This window comes from Argopecten irradians, chromosome 4 (assembly GCF_041381155.1).
Source record: "Argopecten irradians isolate NY chromosome 4, Ai_NY, whole genome shotgun sequence".
NCBI classification, from domain to species: Eukaryota; Metazoa; Mollusca; class Bivalvia; order Pectinida; family Pectinidae; genus Argopecten; species Argopecten irradians.
The window spans coordinates 20,393,132-20,414,715 of NC_091137.1; the positions used below are offsets into that span (position 1 = coordinate 20,393,132).

General features: G+C 37.0%; 1 protein-coding gene across 2 annotated transcripts; it reads left to right on the top strand.

The window, feature by feature from the left end:
• Nucleotides 1–3,088: 3,088 nt before the first annotated feature.
• LOC138320896 (divergent protein kinase domain 1B-like) lies at nucleotides 3,089–20,094 on the top strand. Of its 2 annotated transcripts, XM_069264192.1 has the most exons (7): nucleotides 3,089–5,309; nucleotides 5,490–5,597; nucleotides 6,574–6,686; nucleotides 7,258–7,398; nucleotides 7,850–7,957; nucleotides 8,335–8,571; nucleotides 14,018–20,094. In XM_069264192.1, exons 3-7 carry the CDS (start codon nucleotides 6,576–6,578, stop codon nucleotides 14,780–14,782), a joined length of 1,362 nt encoding a protein of 453 aa, XP_069120293.1. In that variant the 5' UTR covers nucleotides 3,089–5,309; nucleotides 5,490–5,597; nucleotides 6,574–6,575; the 3' UTR covers nucleotides 14,783–20,094. The 2 variants fall into 2 exon arrangements, with proteins under 2 accessions (XP_069120293.1, XP_069120292.1); XM_069264191.1 differs by lacking the exon at nucleotides 5,490–5,597 and having other exon boundaries at nucleotides 3,090–5,309.
• The last annotated feature ends 1,490 nt before the right edge of the window (nucleotides 20,095–21,584 follow it).

A 21,584-nucleotide genomic window follows, 5' to 3' on the forward strand; every position in this document is an offset into this window, starting at 1 on the left:
TTGACGTAAAACTACATATACATAAAATGTATGGAAGAGATTGTGTGGTTTGTTGCAAGGCATGATGTCCCTTGTCACATTGTAAGCTTGTAAACTTATGTAAAGATACAGGTCGGGAATATCAGGCCATAGCTTGTGAATCCTATGCCACCAAGGGTTTTGCATGTCCAGTTTATTACTTTTTTTTCAATGTCAATTTGTTATGAACCGTTTGCAAATTCTCTGTAACACATCTGACATAACTTCGTGTAACTTATTGTGAAGTTTGATTTACAATATCTTTTATCAAATATATACAATGGGATCGGGCTCAAGTTGTCCAAGGTAATGCACGCAGGCAGAGTTTGTCTCTATATCCATATCAAATATATTATGGTTGATGTACGTGTCAACATTTTCTCAAACCTCAATCCAAATCATTTCTATCTATGTTCATACGGTCACTAGCTTCTAAAAATCACTCCATTCCTTTTTCCAGAAGGATGATCCGTCTGTCCCATGGCGGTCCTCGGACTCTGTAGATGAATCATGTCTGCTACTCTTCTTGTTTTTTTCTTTGTTTCTTCATTTAATTTCTTGATCTCTTTCAAGTTTTGTTGAGACATTCCGGATGCTTAATTGTAAAGTGGTGTTCTTGAATATGGGTTTCTTTGTATCTAAGCAGTCCAGAGTAATACGTGTGGGTCTGTTTACTCCCGCGAGTAATTGGAACAGAACTTTGATGCTGGCAGTCCCCTAGTTACGGTTCCCCGGAGCTCATGGTTTTGCCCCCCCCCCCCTTATTTTTCTTCATTCTTCATTTACATGCCCTCCTTTTAGCAATATTTCAATGTTCTTTTCAGCATGTATATAACAGACGTCTTCTGTAATGAATATTTATAACAGAAAAAAATGAATGGCACAGCTGTATATCTTTTGTAAACTTCCTATCCAGAGTCAGGTTTCTTCATGTTTAATCATGGCTTTAATATGATTCCGTTTAGATCACTTATTTTAGCTCACCTGGCCCAAAGGGGGCCAGTGAGCTTATATCATAGCGTGGCGTCTGTCGTCCGTCCATCCGTCCGTCAACATTTCCTTTTAACATTGGTACAGTACTGTACTTGTCATAGAAGTTCTATGCGGATTGTAACCAAATTTAACCAAATTTGGCCATAAACATCCTTGGGGAAAGAGAATAGAGTTCGTATACATTTTTTAAATGACCCTAGGAGAATGAGGTGCGTGGCCTAATAGGGGAAACAGAGAAAAATCCTTTAAATTGCTACTAATCATAGAGTTCTACATTTATCTGTATTTTAATCAGATTGGGGAGACGGGATGATAGAGTTTGTATAAATTTTGGTTCCGACCCCCCGGGGCAGGAGGGGCGGGACCCAATGAGGAATTAGAGGTACAGTAAATTCTTTAAATGTACACAAGTTTATAATGCGATGAATCACCTTTGATCAGAAATTTTAACATTCGTGGGGGAACGGGAACAGATACAACTAACTTGTATACATTTTCGCTCTAATTCCGGAGCAGAAACAGCGGGGTCCAATAAAAAAATTAGAGGTAAATTTTTAAATTCCTTAAGAAAAGAAACAATGACCATGTTGTTGTATTCAGAGCAGTACAAGGCCGTTTTCGTTCATTCGGAACAACCGGTTCGACCGTTGGTTAAAGTCATTATTTTAAGTATAAATCCTGACGAACCTGCATTTTTTTTATACAGTCCTGTAAGGACTTGATCAAGGCTCGTCTGAAAACAATATAAAATCACCAGGTCCGTCTTTAATTAATACACGAACAACTAGGTCCAACCAGTCAAACCGCACAATCGAAAAAAGCCCAAGTAAATTTTAGCATTACAAACCAGGGTCGTTTTCGATTGACTGTTTGACTGGTTGGACCATGTTGTTCGTTTATATAAATGTGTAAAAGGAGTGGGTCGGTGTGACTTGTACATAGTGTTAAATAATAAATACGGTCTCTGTCGCTCACCTTGGCTCAGTCGGTAGAGGGGTCATGTCCAGGTGACCTTTGGAAATGGCCAATCAAATTGCTACTTGCAAAATTTCAGGGACGAAATAGTTTAAAAAACTGTCAGAATTATTTTGGTTTACGTAGTCATTTCGCCCTAAGAGCACAATAAAGCTAATTGTATATGTATACTGGGACGAAATATCGTTTTCAATGCATGTGACAAGGTGTAGAAAATCTATCTTATATGAAGACCACGTGGTACAAAGGTCATCTGGACGTGACCCCCATGGGATATTGTCAGATGCTTTATATAACGGAGTGGATATAAGGATCTGTATTTTAATCAGATTGATTTCCAAGCCAGAGACCATATGGCCGTTTTCGTTTATTCAGAACAACCGGTTCGACAAATACAACAAATAGAAAAAACTCAACGCAGAGCAGCAAGATATGAACACAACAGATACTGTATCATAACACTTCTTCAGTCTCAGACATGTTACACACACTCCAATGGCCAACACCAGGGGCGGATTTAGGTTTTGAGGTTAGAGGGGGCGTGGGACAAAGCAAATCAGGCGAGGGGTCTGGGGGCCGCCTAGGCCCCCAGAAGCTCTCGAATAAATGGTGCAAAATCCTGCATTCTGAGGATTTCATGAACACATTTTCCAGAAAATAATTGAAGCCATTTAAGGATGTTTATTTATGGTTTTCGTGTCAAGTGTCATATTTTTTATTTGAAGTTTTGATTTATTTATTTTTTTACTTACAGAATTGCAATATCAAAATCTTAATATTTATATGGACATAAAGCGAAGAAGGGCGGGGGTCTGGGGGCCGCCTAGGCCCCCAGAAGCCCTCGAATAAATGTACACTTTTTCCAAAAAATAATTGAAGCCATGTAAAAATGTTCGTTTATTATTTTTGATGTCTAATGTCATATTTTGAATACAAAGTTACAGAATTGCACTGCCTAAAATCTGAATATCTATTCATAGAGGCACGAAGCAAAGAAAAGGATGGGGGTCTGGGGGCCGCCTAGAACGAATATACGTACTCGGCCTACTATGTCTTTAGGCCGGGTACGAATTGGACCCTATGTATCGTAGTGGAGCACTGCCTCCGAAAATCACTCGGCCACAGTTTTTCATACTTTTTTGAAGGTTTTGAAGTAATAGGGAACAATTGTAGCTCTAAAGAAGACACCATTTTCAGTCTAAAAGTCTTTTGAGCTACAATATTGCAGCTAGGGGTCGCCTATCGAAGGTTTTTATAGGACTAATGAAAGTGTATGTGAACTTTTTTTAACGATATAAGCTTTTACTTTTATACATTATCTCTCAGATTAGATAATTCATTTTCCCTAACTTACACAATCTTCATAATTCGTGTATTGGACAATGAAAGAAAAGAAGGCCAGTGGTCTTGTCTATGGCCATACGGTGCCAGGAACCATTGCTATCATCCTGTTTTCTAATAGGGAGCCTTTTGTCATGTGCATTAATTTTTTAACATCGTTTGCCTATCTTATAACATTATCATTAAGATATGTTTTTATTGAAACAAAAAAGGAAGGCATCTGGCCATGGGGTGCACCTAGACCCTAGAAGCTCTCATTCTCTGTCGCATTCCACTTTTTTCTTTACAAACATTTTCTTAGGACAAATAAAAGGCTTCTAGAAGCATTCGGCGTCAGTAGTGATCTTGTAACTGGCGTTTTGAAAGTACGCACACATTTGTGAATTGATAGTAGGATTTAATACAGGACTTTAATGCTGATTCAAAAATGTGTAATATATCATTTACAACCTGGAAAACGAAGGGCATGACATATAGTCAACCAACGAAGACTCATGGCCAGCTACAATTCCTTCCACCCACCCCCTCCCCATTTTCTTTTATTGCTAAGGATATCGAGATATAACCTGTCAATATTGAATATTAATGACAATATCATTATCATTCAACGATATTATTTTATCGTTTTTTTTTTGTTTTTTTTTTTAAAGTAAATACTTGAAGGGATTTACATTGTACCTTTTAAGCGATGGAGATAAAACCTTAACTTACACGAAAAAAAATATATAATTATTCCATTGCGCCTGGATACAAGTATGTTCATGCATGTATGTACCACAAAGTCGAATACATTTAGATTTTAAAATGATAACATCAAACGGTAAAGGTAGGATATGGAGCTTTCTGTCTAATTCCCACTCTATATCTAATTCCTTAATTTTTTCCCTTTCTCCCTCTTTTTTTTTTTCTTTCTTCCTTCTTTTCCTTCCTTCCCCTCTTTCTTTTCCCTTCTTTTTCCTTTTTCTTTTTTTTTCTCTCTCCTATTTTAGGGGGGGCGTACGCCGGATCCGCGCATGAACACTACAAACACGCCGTCTACAATCACGACTCATCCTCCTATATAAAATCACACACCATCTCGTTGCCATCAACCCAGAACAATACCTAACACCTGTAGACACCCGCACTAGACACGCACACACATCCCTATGCATACAGACACATCGCAGCCAAAAAGGATACATTTAAGTACTCCTTTTTCCCCACACACTGGAATCTCCTCCCTGTTGCAACAGTACAAAACACTACATTGGAGGGCTTCAAGGCAAACATAAACAACGTAGCCCTTGAAGCCCCCACTCACAAATAAGCACCTCTTTTTATCATGTTTTTAACCTACCTACTTTTATCTATTCCAGCACCAGAAGAGAGAAAAAAATGCACTGTATATAACCCCTTCCCCCACGCCACTGAGCCGATCACCTCACCTAAAATCGTCAATATTGACGGATGGTGATACACCAAAGAAGAAGAAGACCGTTGGTTCATTATTTCAAGTACATTGTATAAATCCTGACAGACCTGCAGTTTTTGATACAGGCCTGTGATGGCTTTGTCAAGGCTCGTCTGAAAACAATATAAAATCACTAGGTCCGTCTTTAATTAATAAACGAACAACCATGTCCAACCAGTCAAACCGTATAATCGAAAACGGCCCGGGCCGGCGGGGGGTTCGATTCCTGGTCGGGGCACTCGACAGGAATGTGTATTTTCCCTGTTCTTCTATATGAACCTGGTGGGTTTTTTTTTTTTTTTTTTTTGACAAGCCTTGACAAAGCCCTCATATGTCTGTATAAAAAACTGCAGGTATGTCAACCGAACCGGTTGTTCCGAAGATGCACTGGCATGGGCCTCTTGTTATTTTAGAGTAACCTCCCTTTGGCTTCCGGTTAAAATTATCCAAAACATGGAGAGACTACACCAGACCCTTTTATGAAGTGTGGGGTGCTTATCAGTATGTTTCCATGCATTTCTTAGCAAAAGTAAGTATCGCCGATAACACTCAACAGAGTGTTTCTTTACAGAATTGATAATATTTGGTGATTTATCGCATTATATACAGGTCTATAGCGAACGTAAGCAGACGCCTTTCTCAGCTGATTTCCAGATTTCATCTGTTCATAAACCCACGTTTATCGTGACACGCGTTTCATCTGTTAAAGGTAACTCGTTATAGGAAGTCATCATTGTCGACAGCCTGGAGATGCTCTTAAGTTTTATCCGATTTCATCTCCCTCATTTCGAAAATCGTTAACATACAACAGTACAAAGTAAGTAGAAAAGGAATACCTTCAGCATGTGAAGTAAAATTATTACACTTCGTAGTCTACAGTCAACATTGATTTGTAGGCCATGTTTAAAGTGATTTTTCCAAGTTATTTCCACCTATTCCCTTCATGTTAACTCCTTAAGCAGAAATTCAGAACTAGTTTTGAAACAATCTAATTAAAATTGATTAGATTGAGTTTTGAAATTAATTTAGCCAGATGTGTTTTGTTTAGTCTGCCTATATGACCACGTATATACACTGTATTTACATACATTTGAATGTTCATGATAATAAATGTGGATACTGGAATTTTCACAAAGTGTTTAATTCACTTCAGGTCTAAACTTTTCACACGTTTATGGTATGTATCAGTAATAAATTTTGAAAATCACTTGAAAGTGCCCTTAAGTAAAGGCTGATAGTGAACTTTTTTTGTTATTTAATTTATTAATCAAACTGATATGCTTACTGCATATTACAAATTGTTTTAATCTAAGGCTTTTGAAAAAGTTAGTTACCTCCTTGTGACTCACAATTTACATTATTATGGAATTTAGAGGAAAACCACATACACCATTATGGAATTCAGTGAAAAATAATATTTAAATTATAAAAAGTTATATCAGAACACAAACTGTAGTTCTAGGAGGAGACACCTGTAGCTCTGATACAGTTGCTGTCCTGTCTTGTGCCACCAAAAGCTCAGTCTTTGAACTATGGTCAAGGAAAGGCACACAAAAGCTCTGGCCAGGCCTAATCTTGAATATGCCATGCATTGTGGTTATGGAACTTTTACCTGAAAAAGAGAGAACAAATATAGACGGTTCTTCTATGTGTATTTAATCTATTATCATGCATCCCAGCCAGTACATGTGTATACATACATAATCTTGCATAAATTTCTGTCTTTCATGAAATAGGCATATGCATGTTACTAATAGAATGATATCTAATTGATTGATAATAATTTATTACAGGGATGAGGATTTTACTTAGGCCCGCATGCCTACGGAAGACTACATGCCTAATCAGAATAGGCTGTAGACCCTCAGACTGGTGGCAGCGGATGTCTTATTACTCAAGTAAACTGGTAAGACTAAAAACTCTTGTTCTTAAATTCATACAGACTTTTGTCAAAATTCTAATTTCCTATTGAAAGGAACCATGGACCTTGCTCTTCCTTTTTATTTCATATCTTAAATTCCATAGAAATGTATAGAACTATTTACTGAATGTAGTAATTTTGTTCTATGCATGATAAAACAGATGTTGCATGACTATAGTCAGGATAATATAAGATTAGTGTCTATATACTTAGCTTCACTGAATACAATATTATTTAGAAATATAGATATAAAAGTTTGTCAAAAATTGATACTCAGAATCAGGATTAATTTGACTGCATTTAAACTATATTGTTATGTTAATTAAGTTATAGGATGCAGTGTTCAGAAAAAAATTAACACTAGGAATTATTTCATATACATTTTATATTAAAAAAGACCCCAAAATATTGACTATAATAATATACAGTATACATATAGATGTAAGTATAACTCTAATGGTCCATTTGTATGTTTAAATCTTTATTTTGAGAGTGGCTTACCTGAAATTTGATTTATTATTATGGTAAGAGAAAAAGTACATGTGTTTCCCTACAGCTGACTGCAATTGTATGGGTATGTGAGCGTGACCTCTGGAAACTGCTGGTTGGCCTTGCCATTCTTGTTTTCTTGTTTGTCCTGAGTCTTTGGTATATGTTAAAGGATCCATGTGATACTACCACAGCTACACAACAATTGGTGAGTCATATACATACACGAAAAGTGATGACACATACACAACCAGTGAGCCAGCTCATAATACAAAACAAATGATTTACATGTTTGCTTACAAATTATGAGTTGTATGTACAAAAAACGAGGTATACTTATGATGAGTTACACCAACTTGTGAGTCATATATACACAATAGCCTGTGAGTTTTACTTTATCAAGACAAAAACCGTTAAGTTATGTATATATACATACATTTACATGTTTTTACCATAACATGATTTGATGATATAATAATAAAGAGTAAAAGACTCTCCCGGTACACAGGATGATATGTTGCCAACAACAGATAACATATATCTTAAATTTTAATCTGATAACAATTTAAGATATAAAAAAAAATCAAACAAAACTATTGAAAGAGAGAAGGTAAAAATGTTATATTACATACTGATGAGAATTAATCTCTGTTCACCAGTGTGAAGATTATGACAAAGGTTATGCCGCTGGGTTTCTGTGCCATGACTTGTGTATCTCCAAAACGTTTGTTTTACCTAAATGTCTTTCCATGTCCAGTGATATCATGGTAAGTTTATATTTCACTTTAGTTTCTGTCAAGTCGTAATACATCTAAGTTTGCCTTGAGGAGAACCTCAAGTTTTTATTTCATATTCGGTGTGATAATTATAAACTTACGGTGAAATTTTATTTGTAGCAGTTATAACGAAAGTAAGCATCTTTTGGTTGCTAAATTGAGGCCCATATATATATGGCACTTTATTATATTTCCTTTCTTGTTTCTGTTCTTCTGTAAGTTTTTGTGCTTCTCAGGCTTTGCTGTAACATCAAAACCTGATACATCCTGAAATATCCATAACTATAATTATGCGGACACAAAAACAAACACAAAAAATCGTTTTCATCAGGGACACATGTAATTGGGGAGCATTAATTACTTTTCAGACATTCCATTCAAAGAAGTCCATTGCCAAGTTCAAGGTCCTACCTCCTGGTGAACTGAGAAGGGACAATGATAGCTTTGGGCTGCCATTCCATTTACGCCCCCTAGAGGGTAAACTTACTAATGATGACTTTCGTCACCTGCTGGAACGCTTCATTACTGCCAAACTTGGACCGGTGGATCTGACGGAACTGATGGAGCGCCTGTACAATTTTGCTGATGCTAGTCATGATGGCAAGGTTTGTATAGCATCAACATTAATCCCACATTGGTCTGTTTTAGATCTCAACATTAGTGTTAATTTAGGAAGTCTACAGAAATCTTTAAATTAATTGGTTGTGGTACGTGGTGGACGGGCAATCTTAGTGTTGAAATACTGCTCTTTATATATCAGTTTAGTTATTTTAATGCCCTATTACAGCGCTGTTACAATAAGCGTAAATGTGACGGCCAGCCTAGTAGGTGGTTTGCTTGATTGGTAGCTAGTCAGGTTGCATGGTAGCTAGTCAGTTTGCCAACGACATTCAATAAGCTGTGTAAGCACGGCTCTCATTGGCTGTCGCTTCAATGTAGGGGAGGAGCTAAAACAGTTGGAAATGTCTGTCGTCAATTACTACATAACATGATCGGCATCGTAAGCTTCATAATGTAAAATGGTTACACAAATACATTTTAATTACCTCATTTATAGACTCTAAATCAGCGCTAATCTGTGAAGTACGTATAGAAAGAGCTACTGTTGTAGCGGAAAAGTCAGTCAGAAATTGTAAGGAAAAGAAATCACCTGCTTCTGACTAATTATAACTTTACCGCAAGGTGTGTGAATCCAAATCAGGTACAATGTACAACCGAACATCGTGTCTTGTCAAAATATATTCCGATAAAACACGGCTTTGACACATACCTGGATGTTAGTAGGGGATGCTATTCCAGCTGTAGGCGTAGATTTTTTTTAGCCCACTAGCCCACCATCATCAGATGGTGGGCTATTCAAATGGCTTTTTGTCCGTAGTCCGTCGTCCGTCCTTCCGTCCGTCCGTCTGTCCGTCCTTCCGTCCCGTTAACAATTCTTTTTACCGCTATTTCTCAGAAAGTACTGAAGGGATCTTTCTCAAATTTCATACGTAGGTTCCCCTAGGGCCCCTAGTTGTGCATATTGCATTTTGGGACCAAACGGTCAACAAAATGGCCGCCAGGCAGCTATCTTGGATTTTGATAGTTAAAGTTTGTTACCGCTATTTCTCAGAAAGTGCTGAAGGGATCTCTCTCAAATTTCACATGTAGGTTCACCTAGGGGTTTAGTTGTGTATATTGCATTTTGGGACCAATCGGTCAACAAGATGGCCGACAGGCTGCCATCTTGGATTTTGATAGTCAAAGTTTGTTACCGCTATTTCTCAGAAAGTACTGAAGGGATTCTTCTCAAATTTCACATGTAGGTTCCCCTAGGGCCCTAGTTGTGCATATTGCATTTTTGGACTGATCGATCAACAAGATGGCCGACAGGCCGCCATGCCGCCATCTTGGATTTTGACAATTGAAGTTTGTTACCGCTATTTCTCAGAAAGTACTGAAGGGATCTGTCTCAAATTGCATGTGCAGGTTCCTCTAGAGGTCTACTTGTGTATATTGCATTATGGGACCGATCGATGAACAAGATGGCCGACAGGCCGCCATCTTTGATTTAGATAGTTGAAGCTTGTTACCACTATTGCTCAGAAAGTACTGAAAGGATTCTGTCTTGAATTTCATGTGAAGGTTCCCCTACTGGTCTAGTTGTGCACATAGCATTTTGGGACCGATCAGTCAACAAGATGGCCGACAGGCCACCATCTTGGAATTTGACAATTAATGTTTGTTACCGCTATTTCTCAGAAAGTACTGAAGTGATCTGTCTCAAATTGTATATGTAAGTTCCCCTAGGACCTTAATTGTGCATATTGCATTTTCGGACTGATTGGTCAAAAAGGTGGCCGGCCGACAGGTAGATTCATCTTGGATTTTTATTATTGAAGTTTGTTACTGTTTTATATCTCAGAAAGTACTCAATCTAGATCTTTCTCAAATTTTATATGTAGTAAAAGTTTGAAAAGCAGAGAAAAGATCCCTCTTTCGTTTGTCAGACATAGATCATTCTTTGGTGGGCACCAAGATCCCTCTGGGATCTCTTGTAACTTTGTCACCTGTATTTAATCAGAGAGATGCATTTGAATCTAGTGTTGACAATTTCTCAGCTAAAATCAACCTACATTTTGTAAACTACCGCCGCGCATGCGCCAACGTCTGAGAACATTACTTCAAATATGAATCAAATTAAATTATAAATATTTAGGCAATGCATTCAAACTCAAAGTCTACAACTAGAATAACATCCCCTACGACATGTAACATCCAGGTATGTATCAAAACCGTGTTTGATCGGAACATATTCTGATAAGACATAATATATTGTCAGCCGTACCTGATTTGTCTTTCCACACCAAACGGACCTTGCAGCGGAAAAGTCAGTCAGAAGGTACAACAGTAGCTAACGCTAGATTCGGCTATGACATTACATGTAACATTAGAATGGATACAATAGATCTAAACCCAACACATTAATAATCATGATGAAAAGTTTGATCCATTGGAACGTTGGTAGATACATAACGTCACGCTACAGTATGACTACTCCCCGAAGTCGAGAGAAATGGCCAATAATTTATGAACAAATCATCCTCAAAACATTCGCTTAAAAAGTGAAACAAAACAATTACGAATTTTTAATACAGTGATTGAATGTATACATTGTAAAAAATTAAATAGTACACAACGTGATCAAACACATTGTACAACAGAGTCGGGTATGAACATCAAAGATCTGCTGGCTCCGCCTACTTCTCAATGTTGTCGGCGATCTTGTCAGTCAGAGAGCAATCAGTCGGGCTGCCGATGCTTCAGCCAATCAGTGCCTTCGTTACATGCCACCTAAAATCTAATCTACTGCATCAGTTACCAGCCTACTAGATCAGCTACCAGCCAATGTGTCTATCGAGTGAATGAATGTAAACAGGAACACTTGTTGTAACGGCGCTGTAACAGCCAGGGTCATTTAAGGATGTGCCAGGTGGTGGAGGAAAGCCAAAGACCTAGAGAAAACCACTAGTTAGTAGCTGGCAACTTTCCCACATGGGATTCCCACATGAAATTCCAACTCGTGACCTTGAGGTGGGTCATTTACCGCATAACAGACGGGTTGAGATACTGCTGTTCATAAAACAGACCAATATTTGTTTATTTGTCTCACATAATAATAACTAATACAGTGTTATGTTTTGTAAAACGTTTTTGTTATACTGACATACCGACACTACAAGATATTATGATAATAATGGATGATATTTCAATTTGCATTAACATCAAAGGCATTTTATGCCTGCCGTGAAGTGAAGGGGAGGTCATATTCTGTCCCATCTTTTTCTGTCAGGTCATGCTGGACAAAGTCTGCTTTACGTCTCATTTCTGTATCATAAGGAAGTGTATGACCATTTTTCTTTAGGATATTTAAAGTATATCTAAATTGAAAAGTAGGTTCATTAGTGTTTATTTTTAGGTCACCTGAGACGAAGTCTCAAGTGACCTATTCAAATCGCCTTTTGTCCGTCGTCGTCCGTCGTCCGTCGTCGTCGTATGTCCGTAAACAATTTACATTTTCGACTTCTTCTCCAAAACTGCTGAAGCAATTTCAATGAAATTTTGCACAAACCTTCTAAGGCATAAGGCCAATCAAAATTGTGAATTATATGGTCCCCACCCCCCAGGGAGCTATGGGAGGGGCCAAAAGGGGTAAAATTGACTAAAATTTCAAAAATCTTCTTCTCCACTCACAGATGTGATGGAATTAAATACTCTTCATAGATAGAAAGGTCATAAGGTCCTTTACAAAAATTGTGAATTATATGACCCTGGGGTCTCAGGTTTCCCCCTGGGGAGGGGGTTAAGTTTACTATAGTTTATATAGGGAAAACACATTTTTGAGTATTATTTGATCATTTGTAATAGGAAATGGGTCAAATATTGTCAGAATTATCAGTATGAGATTGCCATTGAATCCTATTAACCAATTTTCCATGACTGACCCCCAGGGGCCTTAGGGGCGTGGTCAAAAGGGGTCAAATAGGCTATATCTTCAAAAATATTCTTCTGAAATTCTGGAAATGGTAGAATCACATACTCTCCATAGATGGAAAGGTCTTGAGGTCCTTTACCAAAATTGTGAATTATATGACCCTGGGGTCTCACGTTTCCCCCTGGGGAGGGGGTCAAGTTTACTATAGTTTATATAGTGAAAACACATTTATGAGCATTTTTTGCTCAATTTTAATACGAAATGAGTCAAACTTGTTTAAATTTATAAATAAGCATGAGATAACATTTTAATATCATATCTATATTGGTCCTGGTCAACCCCCTCGGGGCAGAGGGGCGGGGCCAAAAGGGCCAAAAGGGGCAAATAGGCTAAAACTTTAAAAATCTTCTTCTTAAATACTGGAAATGGTAGAATCAAATACTCTTCATAGATGGACAGGTCTTAAGGTGTTTTATGAAAATTGTGAATTATATGACCCTTGAGTCTCAGGTTTCCCCCTAGGGAGGGGGTTAAGTTTACTATATATAAGTTTATATATGGAAAACACAATTTTGAGCATTATTTAGTCATTATAATAGGAAATTAGTCAATTGTAGTCAGAATTATCCCTATGTGATGGCCATTGAATCTTATTACCAAATTTTCCATGACTGATCCCTAGGGGCCTTAGGGGCGGTCCCAAAACCGGTCAAATAGGCTAAAACTTCAAAAATCTTCTTCTGAAATTCTGGAACTGGTAGAATCAAATACTCTGCATAGATGGAAAGGTCTTAAAGTCCTTTACAAAAATTGTGAATAATATGACCCTGGGGTCTCATGTTTCCCCCTGGGGAGGGGGTCAAGTTTACTTTAGTTTATATAGGAAAAACACATTTATGAACATTATTTGCCTAATTTTCATAGGAAATTAGTCAAACTGGGTTAGAATTATTAGCCTGAAATAGCATTTTAACATCATATCCATACTGGTCATGGCTGACCCCCAGGGGCCAGAGGGGCGGAGCCAAAAGGGGTCAAAATGGTAATTTCAAAAATCTTCTTTTTTAATTCACAGATTTGATGGAACCAGATACTCTTGATAGATCGGAAGGTCTTAAGGCCCTTTACAAAAATTTGTGAATTTCATGGCCCTGGGATCTCAGATTTTCCCCAAGGGAGGGGGTCAATTTTACTATAGTTTATATAGGAAAACACATTTAGGAACATTATTTGCTTAGTTTTCATAGGAAATTAGTCAATCTGGGTTAGAATTATTAGCCTGAGATAGCATTTAACATCATATCCATATTGGTCCTGGCCGACCCCCAGGGGCGAGAGGGGTGGGGCCAAAAGGGGTCAAAATGGATAACATTTCAAAAATCTTTCTCCTGAATTCACAGATTTGATGGAACCAAATAATCTTCATAGATTAAAAATTTATAAAATCACCGACTGACTTCAAGGGCCTGATGGGCCAATATATATTTATAGCGTTTATATGCATGTCTTTGTTTCATTCTATGTCTGAACTCAGGTGACCGCTAAGGCCCATGGGCCTCTGGTTTTATCATTTCCAGCTTAACTTCGGAGAAGCGAACTCTATATGGGAACTTCTTCATATCCATGAGTTTTTCATCCTGTTTTTGTTCCAAGGCGAACCAACATTCCCTGTCATTAATGCTACATGTGGCTCTCTGTATACTTATGACAAAGCCTTCACTCCTGCCCTGTATGACAGGATGAATAAGGGCTTCCTCGATAGGCTCTTCTCTAACACCTACCGCTGGACACTTCCCAAATGGCACAAAAGAGTTAATATAGTTGTGGGCTTATTGGAAAATGTAGCTACCTTATCAGAGCGATTTAATGCTCAGTTTCATATGTGCAATCTTGATTCTACAAAGTTCGGCTACTCTGATAGATTTGAGGCCAGGTTGACCCATTTTGAGGATATCGTGTCCCAGAACCACTTGGACCAGAAAGTTAAAGGTCAACAATGTTCTAGTGATAAGGACTGTTTCCATGGCGACTGTATGACAGAGTGTGATGTAGCGTCAGGTGTGTGTACGAGTGTCCTGAAGCAGCCGACTCTGTCACGGATGTGTAAGATCATTGAAGAGTACCTGGTGTTTGATGCTCCATCAGATGTGAAGACTGCCCTGAAGGTACTGCTGTCCCAGTGTCAGTCATTCACCAGTACTACAGCCAATATCCACTCCCCATCACACACTGTACGATACAACCTTATGCTGGATGAACTGTCAAAGTTCTTATGGGACCAAGTCAAGAGTAAGCCTGTTAGCTGGCTAGATCTACCCAAGAAAAAGACAAAACCCAGCTAGTCCTGTTAATACTGATATCATTGAAGATATTACCATAATTAACTAATATTCACTACTGCAAACCTTTCTGGTGAGATTTACTTTTGTGATTTGCAAAAGTTACACTCCAGGAATTAGCATTCACATTATTAATACTGATTTGTATTTCAATATAAATTTTCAACTACAAGGTACGCAAATGTTAATCGTCATGAACGTGTTTTGAAATGGAAATCGTAGAATTTAGTATCCGCAAAAGTAAGTTGGTTTACAGTATCAGTGACAGATATAAATATTAGCTCAAGTAACAAGGATTCAAATTGATATTGGCTATTAATGATTGACAGATGTTATAAGTTACGATACACAGTTGTTATTGATGACCTATAGCTGATATTGAAAAATATTGGTCTAAAAGAAACTTGTATCCAGCGAGGCAAATCTGATCCTGGTACATGCTTCTTTTACACCAAATATTTTTCCATAATAAGTTATATAATTATTAAGAAACTTTACTTTGTAACATTTTTATCCCGCTGGAGCTAGCCCTGAAAATAGTTTCATGCACAAAAATAAAAACTGCAAAAATGTAAACCGAAATGACTTGGATCTTCTGCAATTTTACCTCATTGAAAGCCTCAAATGCGTTGTTATGGTTCATTTCTGTTAAATATCCTAAAAAGTGGTTTAATTTTCTCTTTGCTTTTGATAATATCACCAACGTTAACTTTCATTATCATCATCTGCCTAAAGTGTTTAAAAATGTCATCTTGTTGCTGGTGACGTATAGCCAAAAATGATAACTCTTATTGTCCAAACCAAATAAGAAATTCTATAACCTAATATAGATAGTATGATTATTATTGGATATCACATGACATTATTTTAACCAATAGGAATACAAGATTTTTCCTCGAGGCGGGATAAATTGTTTGTCAATGATAATGTATTAATAGAGATATTGGCAGTTAATGATCAATCTTTTCAAGAAGTCCAGGAATGATAAATCTGATTTATTTATTTAGATCTATCCCAGGTTGATAAAATGTAGAACAGTACTATAAAGCCATTAGACAGTGGATTAGAAAATGTGACAAAAACATTCAGTTCTAATGTCAGTTTGATTTAGGGTTGTAGCCGTATGCTTAAATTATAAAAGTTGTATCATATTATGAAGTCACAGAATATTTATGGCTTTTATTTATACCAGTATGTTTTTTTGATAAATTTTCAATTTATATCTCTACTGTAATGTTGGAATTCCTCCTCACAACACTCCCCTCATCCCCACATACTGACACGTACTCATTCACACAATCATACATATAACTTTGACCCTCTTTCTTAAAACACACATAATCCAAACATATGTACCCCCTCCTCCTTCCTCTATTCACACATATATAACGTACCCCACATATGTAACCCCTCCTCCTTCAACTCTTCTTACATATACATAACCCCACATATGTATTACCCCTCCTCCCCCTCTGTTCTCACACATGTAACCCCTACATATGTAATCCTTCCTCTCTTCTTACATAACCACCCCCCCCCCCCAATCTATAATCCCTCCTCCTCTTCTCCTCGCACACACCCTCACTTCAATCTTCCCCATACACCCCTTCACACATGTAATGTCCATAATTCCACCTAGTAGATTATCCTGACAATTTGTAGATAACTTTATACTGTCCCATTGTCCTGATAGTTGTAAAGACACTATTATCTATTGGATTATTTACAGCTCTGAATGAATATTTTGTGGCTGAAAATATATCGTGTATTATGGTTTTATTTTGCCAGTTTTTTTATTGTGTTGCTGATTGTATTATACATGTGTAACTATTCACAATTTGTGCGAAACATGTAATATGTGTGAACTTCATATTTTATCAACCTTTTATACGGGTTAGTTGTTATAGAAATTAAATTAAATTGGATGAGTCTAGTTATGGAGTATGTTTCGAATTATGTTCAAACTATATAATCAGGTTGTATTTAATGACTGAAAATTGGTATTATTTCCACATCTGTAATTAGATTTATTGCTTCAAAATATTTAACATAGTCATGATACATGTACCATATTCGACCCAGTAAGTACTCCAGTGCCTATAGGTGCCCATCTCCCCCTTTTGAAGCACCTCAAATAACTGCTGACTGGAAACATAAAAATCAACAGTTTCTCTTCTTGATTTCTTTTGCAAATCAATTTATGGTTTAGCAAGTGCAACAAAAGGGTGGTCCAAATTTTGTCTTATTGAGCCCCCCCAACCCCACCCTCATTTCCTTCAATAATTTAAGCCCCTTGTATGATTATTGGGTCGAATACAGTGCCTTCCAATCATGGCTCTATTTACAAAGTAAGAGAGTCGTTACTAATGACAAGGTTCAAACTTCTCTGACCAATAGTTTCTAAGGTTGGATGTACTGTATAGGTACAGTGTAATGGAGTTCCTTGTTTGTTTTTTGTTTGTTTGTTGAAATAGCCAAAATTGATGATAATTATATAAATCGTCTTTTTTAGCCCACCATCATCAGATGGTGGGCTATTCAAATCGCCTTTCGTCCGTGGTCCGTCGTCCGTCCGTCCGTCCGTCCGTCCGTCCGTCCGTCCGTTAACAATTCTTGTTACCGCTATTTCTCAGAAAGTGCTAAAGGGATCTTTCTCAAATTTCATATGTAGGTTCCCCTAGGACCCTAGTTGTGCATATTGCATTTTGCGACCGATCGGTCAACAAGATGGCCGACAGGCGGCCATCTTGGATTTTGATAGTTAAAGTTTGTTACCGCTATTTCTCAAAAAGTGCTGAAGGGATCTTTCTCAAATTTCATATGTAGGTTCCCCTAGGACCCTAGTTGTGCATATTGCATTTCGGGACCAATCGGTCAACAAGATGGCCGACAGGCGGCCATCTTGGATTTTGATAGTTAAAGGTTGTTACCGCTATTTCTCAAAAAGTGCTGAAGGGATCTTTCTCAAATTTCATATACAGGTTCCCCCAGGACCCTAGTTGTGCATATTGCATTTTGGGACCGATCAGTCAACAAGATGGCCGACAGGCGGCCATCTTGGATTTTGATAGTTAAAAGTTTGTTACCGCTATTTCTCAAAAAGAACTGAAGGGATCTTTCTCAAATTTCATATGTAGGTTCACCTAGGACCCTAGTTGTGCATATTGCATTTTGGGACCGATCAGTCAACAAGATGGCCGACAGGCGGCCATCTTGGATTTTGATAGTTTAAGTTTGTTACCGCTATTTCTCAAAAAGTACTGAAGAGATCTTTCTCAAATTTCATATATAGGTTCCCTAGGGCCCTAGTTGTGTATGTTGCATTTTGGGACCGATCGGTGAACAAAATGGCCGACAGGCGGCCATCTTGGATTTTGATAGTTTAAGTTTGTTACCGCTATTTCTCAAAAAGTACTGAAGGGATCTTTCTCAAATTTCATATGTAGGTTCCCCTAGAACCCTAGTTGTGCATATTGCATTTTGGGACCGATCGGTGAACAAGATGACCGACCGACGGCCATCTTGGATTTTGATAGTTAAAGTTTGTTATCGCTATTTCTCAGAAAGTACTGAAGGGATCTTTCTCAAATTCCAAGCATAGTTTCCCCTTGTACCCTAGTTGTGCATAGTACCTTTAAGGACTGCTCCATAATGCTTTTTGGGACTGATCGGTAAAAAAGATGGCCAACCGGCCGCCATCTTAGATTTCATTGTTGAAGTTTGTTACCACTTTTTCTAAGAAAGTACTATAGCGATCTGTCTCAAATTTTATATGTAGTGTGTTTGAAAAAGTTTGAAAAGCAGGGAAAAGATCCTCTTTCCATTGTCAGACATAAATCATTCTTTGGTGGGCGCCAAGATCCCTCTGGGATCTCTTGTTCTACAAGGTATGTAAAGGTAGCATTGCTTAATTGGTTTATCAGATTATTCATGGAAAATATTTACCAAGTCAAAAGAAGTTTAAAAAAAACAATCCTTTTTAATACTTTAAAATCCTCAAATACAATACCATTTCAAGCATATTTATCATTTAGCTTGAAATTGGTTTAGAATTATGTTAAATGATTGTTAAAATGAATTTGGCGGTACTGTGAAAAAAAAAGTAAAGGGAGTTTGAAATGTAAAACCAACTTGTATATAGATAGAAGCCAAAAAGTGGTCCACAAATTCATTTCACAGTTCTTCAGTATTATCAGTGTCTGTGAAATGAATTCTTCCACATCTTTTCATACAAACTTACATAGAACAGCAGATATAAAGGGTTTTACATTGTGTGGAATCTGTACTTTTGAAAATATTTTATATTTGGCATTGGCCTTAAAGATTTCTAATGCTTATTTTTTCGAAATTTGTTATATTCAATTGAGTTTTGAAGACCAAACAACAGTTCGTTTTTTGTATGGGACTTATATTTAAAAAACTTCAAAATGTGCAATGAAAGTACCAATATTATGTACCTATATATGATGATAGTAGGCAATTAAGTGGCTATTTTGATCATGGTAGACAGTTAAGTGGCTATTTGGATTATGATAATGCAGTTGAGTATCTACAGTTTTCTTGTTATCTATAAGTATCTACAGTTTTCTTGTTATCTATAATGTATTTCGATTGTTGCTGTTTTTAATTATTAGATTGTGGTATGTTAGTCAAATTGCTATTTGGATGATGTGGTAACGCAGTTGAGGGCAATTAGGATTGTGGTAAGGCAGCTTAGAGTTATTCAGATTATGGTAAGACAGTTCATGATCAGTAGCTATTAGGATTGTGGTAAAGCAGTAATTTGGATATTTGTATTGCATTTGAGTGGCTTTTTTGATTTGCTTTGATAATTACTGGTTATTTGGATGGAGAGACGTGTGCATGCATCTGTAAGCAAGATAAAATAATGTTGGTTTTTTTTTCTTTTTGAATGGAGTAACGTCGTTAGGTTCTCTAGATGCCATATGCTAGTTTAAAATCAAAGGTGTCCCGATATTGTTTAATGATGTAAGACTCGTTTTTATGAATCTAGTCATTTTTTATATATATTCCTTGCATTTTACTCTAAGTATATGTGGAGTGGTGAAAGTAGTACATTACAATGTTACGATGTGTGTTGTCCCGGCAAACAAGCCAAAATGGTTGTTAAAGATCACATGGTTAAAACATTACCGATGTAGGTGTTATTGGTGGGAAGATCATTCTACCAAATAAAAGGTTGACACCGTGATTTAGAAGCCAAATATACGTTTATAGATCAAACTGTTATCCAAGCTGTTGTTGTTATGTTTATTTGCTTTGACATAAAATTAAAAATGTTTGTGATTTTTCAACATACTGAGTTGTTATTTTGTCATCCAGATATCAATTTCCCACTATCAAACTTCTGACGGATAAAATTTGATGGAAAACCTTGTAATATTTATCACCTTTTGCGTCAGATATTTTGCGCTGAAATAAAGTTGCGCTATTTATTGTATGTCGTTATAATATCCATTATTGCATGCACAAACTCATAATTTCGCTCACTTGTTTTTAATTTGCGTTAAAATTTGATTGCGCGAAAATAAATTCGTTTACAGTAATTGTCTTAGTTTACCAAAACCAAAACACGAGTAAAATCATAACGATCTGTAAAAGTTCTGTGGCCTGATATATCTACTACGAGGATCTGTCTTTTATACATTTCGTCATTGTATAGAGTAGTCTTATTGAGTAACATAGAACAGTCATATTGAATAACATGGAGTGGTCTTATTGAGTAACATAGAATGGTCTTATTGAGTAACATGGAGTGGTCTTATTGAGTAACATAGAATGGTTTATTGAGTAACATGGAACGGTCTTATTGAGTAACACGGAGCGGTCTTATTGAGTAACATGGAATGGTCTTATTGAGTTACATGGAGTGGTCTTATTGAGTAACATGGAATGGTCTTATTGAGTTACATGGGGTATTATACGATCTACTTACTGTAACAAATGAACTTGAAATTACTGATGCTCCTTGCTTTTCAATTTCAATTTTAAATTACAACGAATCTAGCCGGGAAGTATGCTGTGTGGTGATATCTGTTTCACACATGTTACTTTTCCATTTGGTGCTGAGTTATTTCTATTATCTATAAATCATTTGGTATCAACTGTTAGCAGGAAAGGCAACAAAGAGACTCATATTTCCTTATGTTGTATCAGATCGAAAGTCAAGTGCTTCATGAGTCATGACACACGCATTGGCTCCCCACGTACTGATTTAACCTATAGATATATACAGTGTTTGTTGTCGATGAAACAAAGAACGTTAACCCTTCTGATATGAGGAAAAATAATACATCCGTGTTTTCCGCGTGATTTGAGCAAGATCGGGAAAGGTTCAATGGAGTTCACATAGGATTTTGACGTCAAAAGGATATGAAAATACCCCATGATATTCCATTCCGATCCCTTCTAACGTTTAATAATTAATTTTCTCTTTGTTTCTGGCTTTCTGATTGGCCTATTCATTTTTTTCATTCCACGATGAAAAAAAATATCCGAGAATGGCGCGGAAACCCGACGTTATTGTGACGTCACAATAGAAACATTGACGTTGCGTATTGATTTGGAAAAATAATCCCTTGGGAAAAATCAATGGAATCGTACGTGTAAACGTATTTCATTTTATAAAGTAGCCTGGAAAATTAATTATAAGCATTGAAGTCACTATTTTGTGATTCACACAGTTTGCAAACAAAATTTCTTTCATACCCCGATGAAATTAAAAAATATTGTTTTCAATGCTTTAATAATATCAACTCTTACGTTATGAAGCGTGATGGACTTT

Coding starts and splice junctions, on each gene's coding strand:
- LOC138320896 (XM_069264192.1), top strand. CDS start 6,576: ATGAGGATTTTACTTAGGCCCGCATGCCTACGGAAGACTACATGCCTA. Junction 6,687..7,257: donor CTTATTACTCAAGTAAACTG/GTAAGACTAAAA, acceptor GTTTCCCTACAG/CTGACTGCAATTGTATGGGT. Junction 8,572..14,017: donor ATGCTAGTCATGATGGCAAG/GTTTGTATAGCA, acceptor TATCATTTCCAG/CTTAACTTCGGAGAAGCGAA.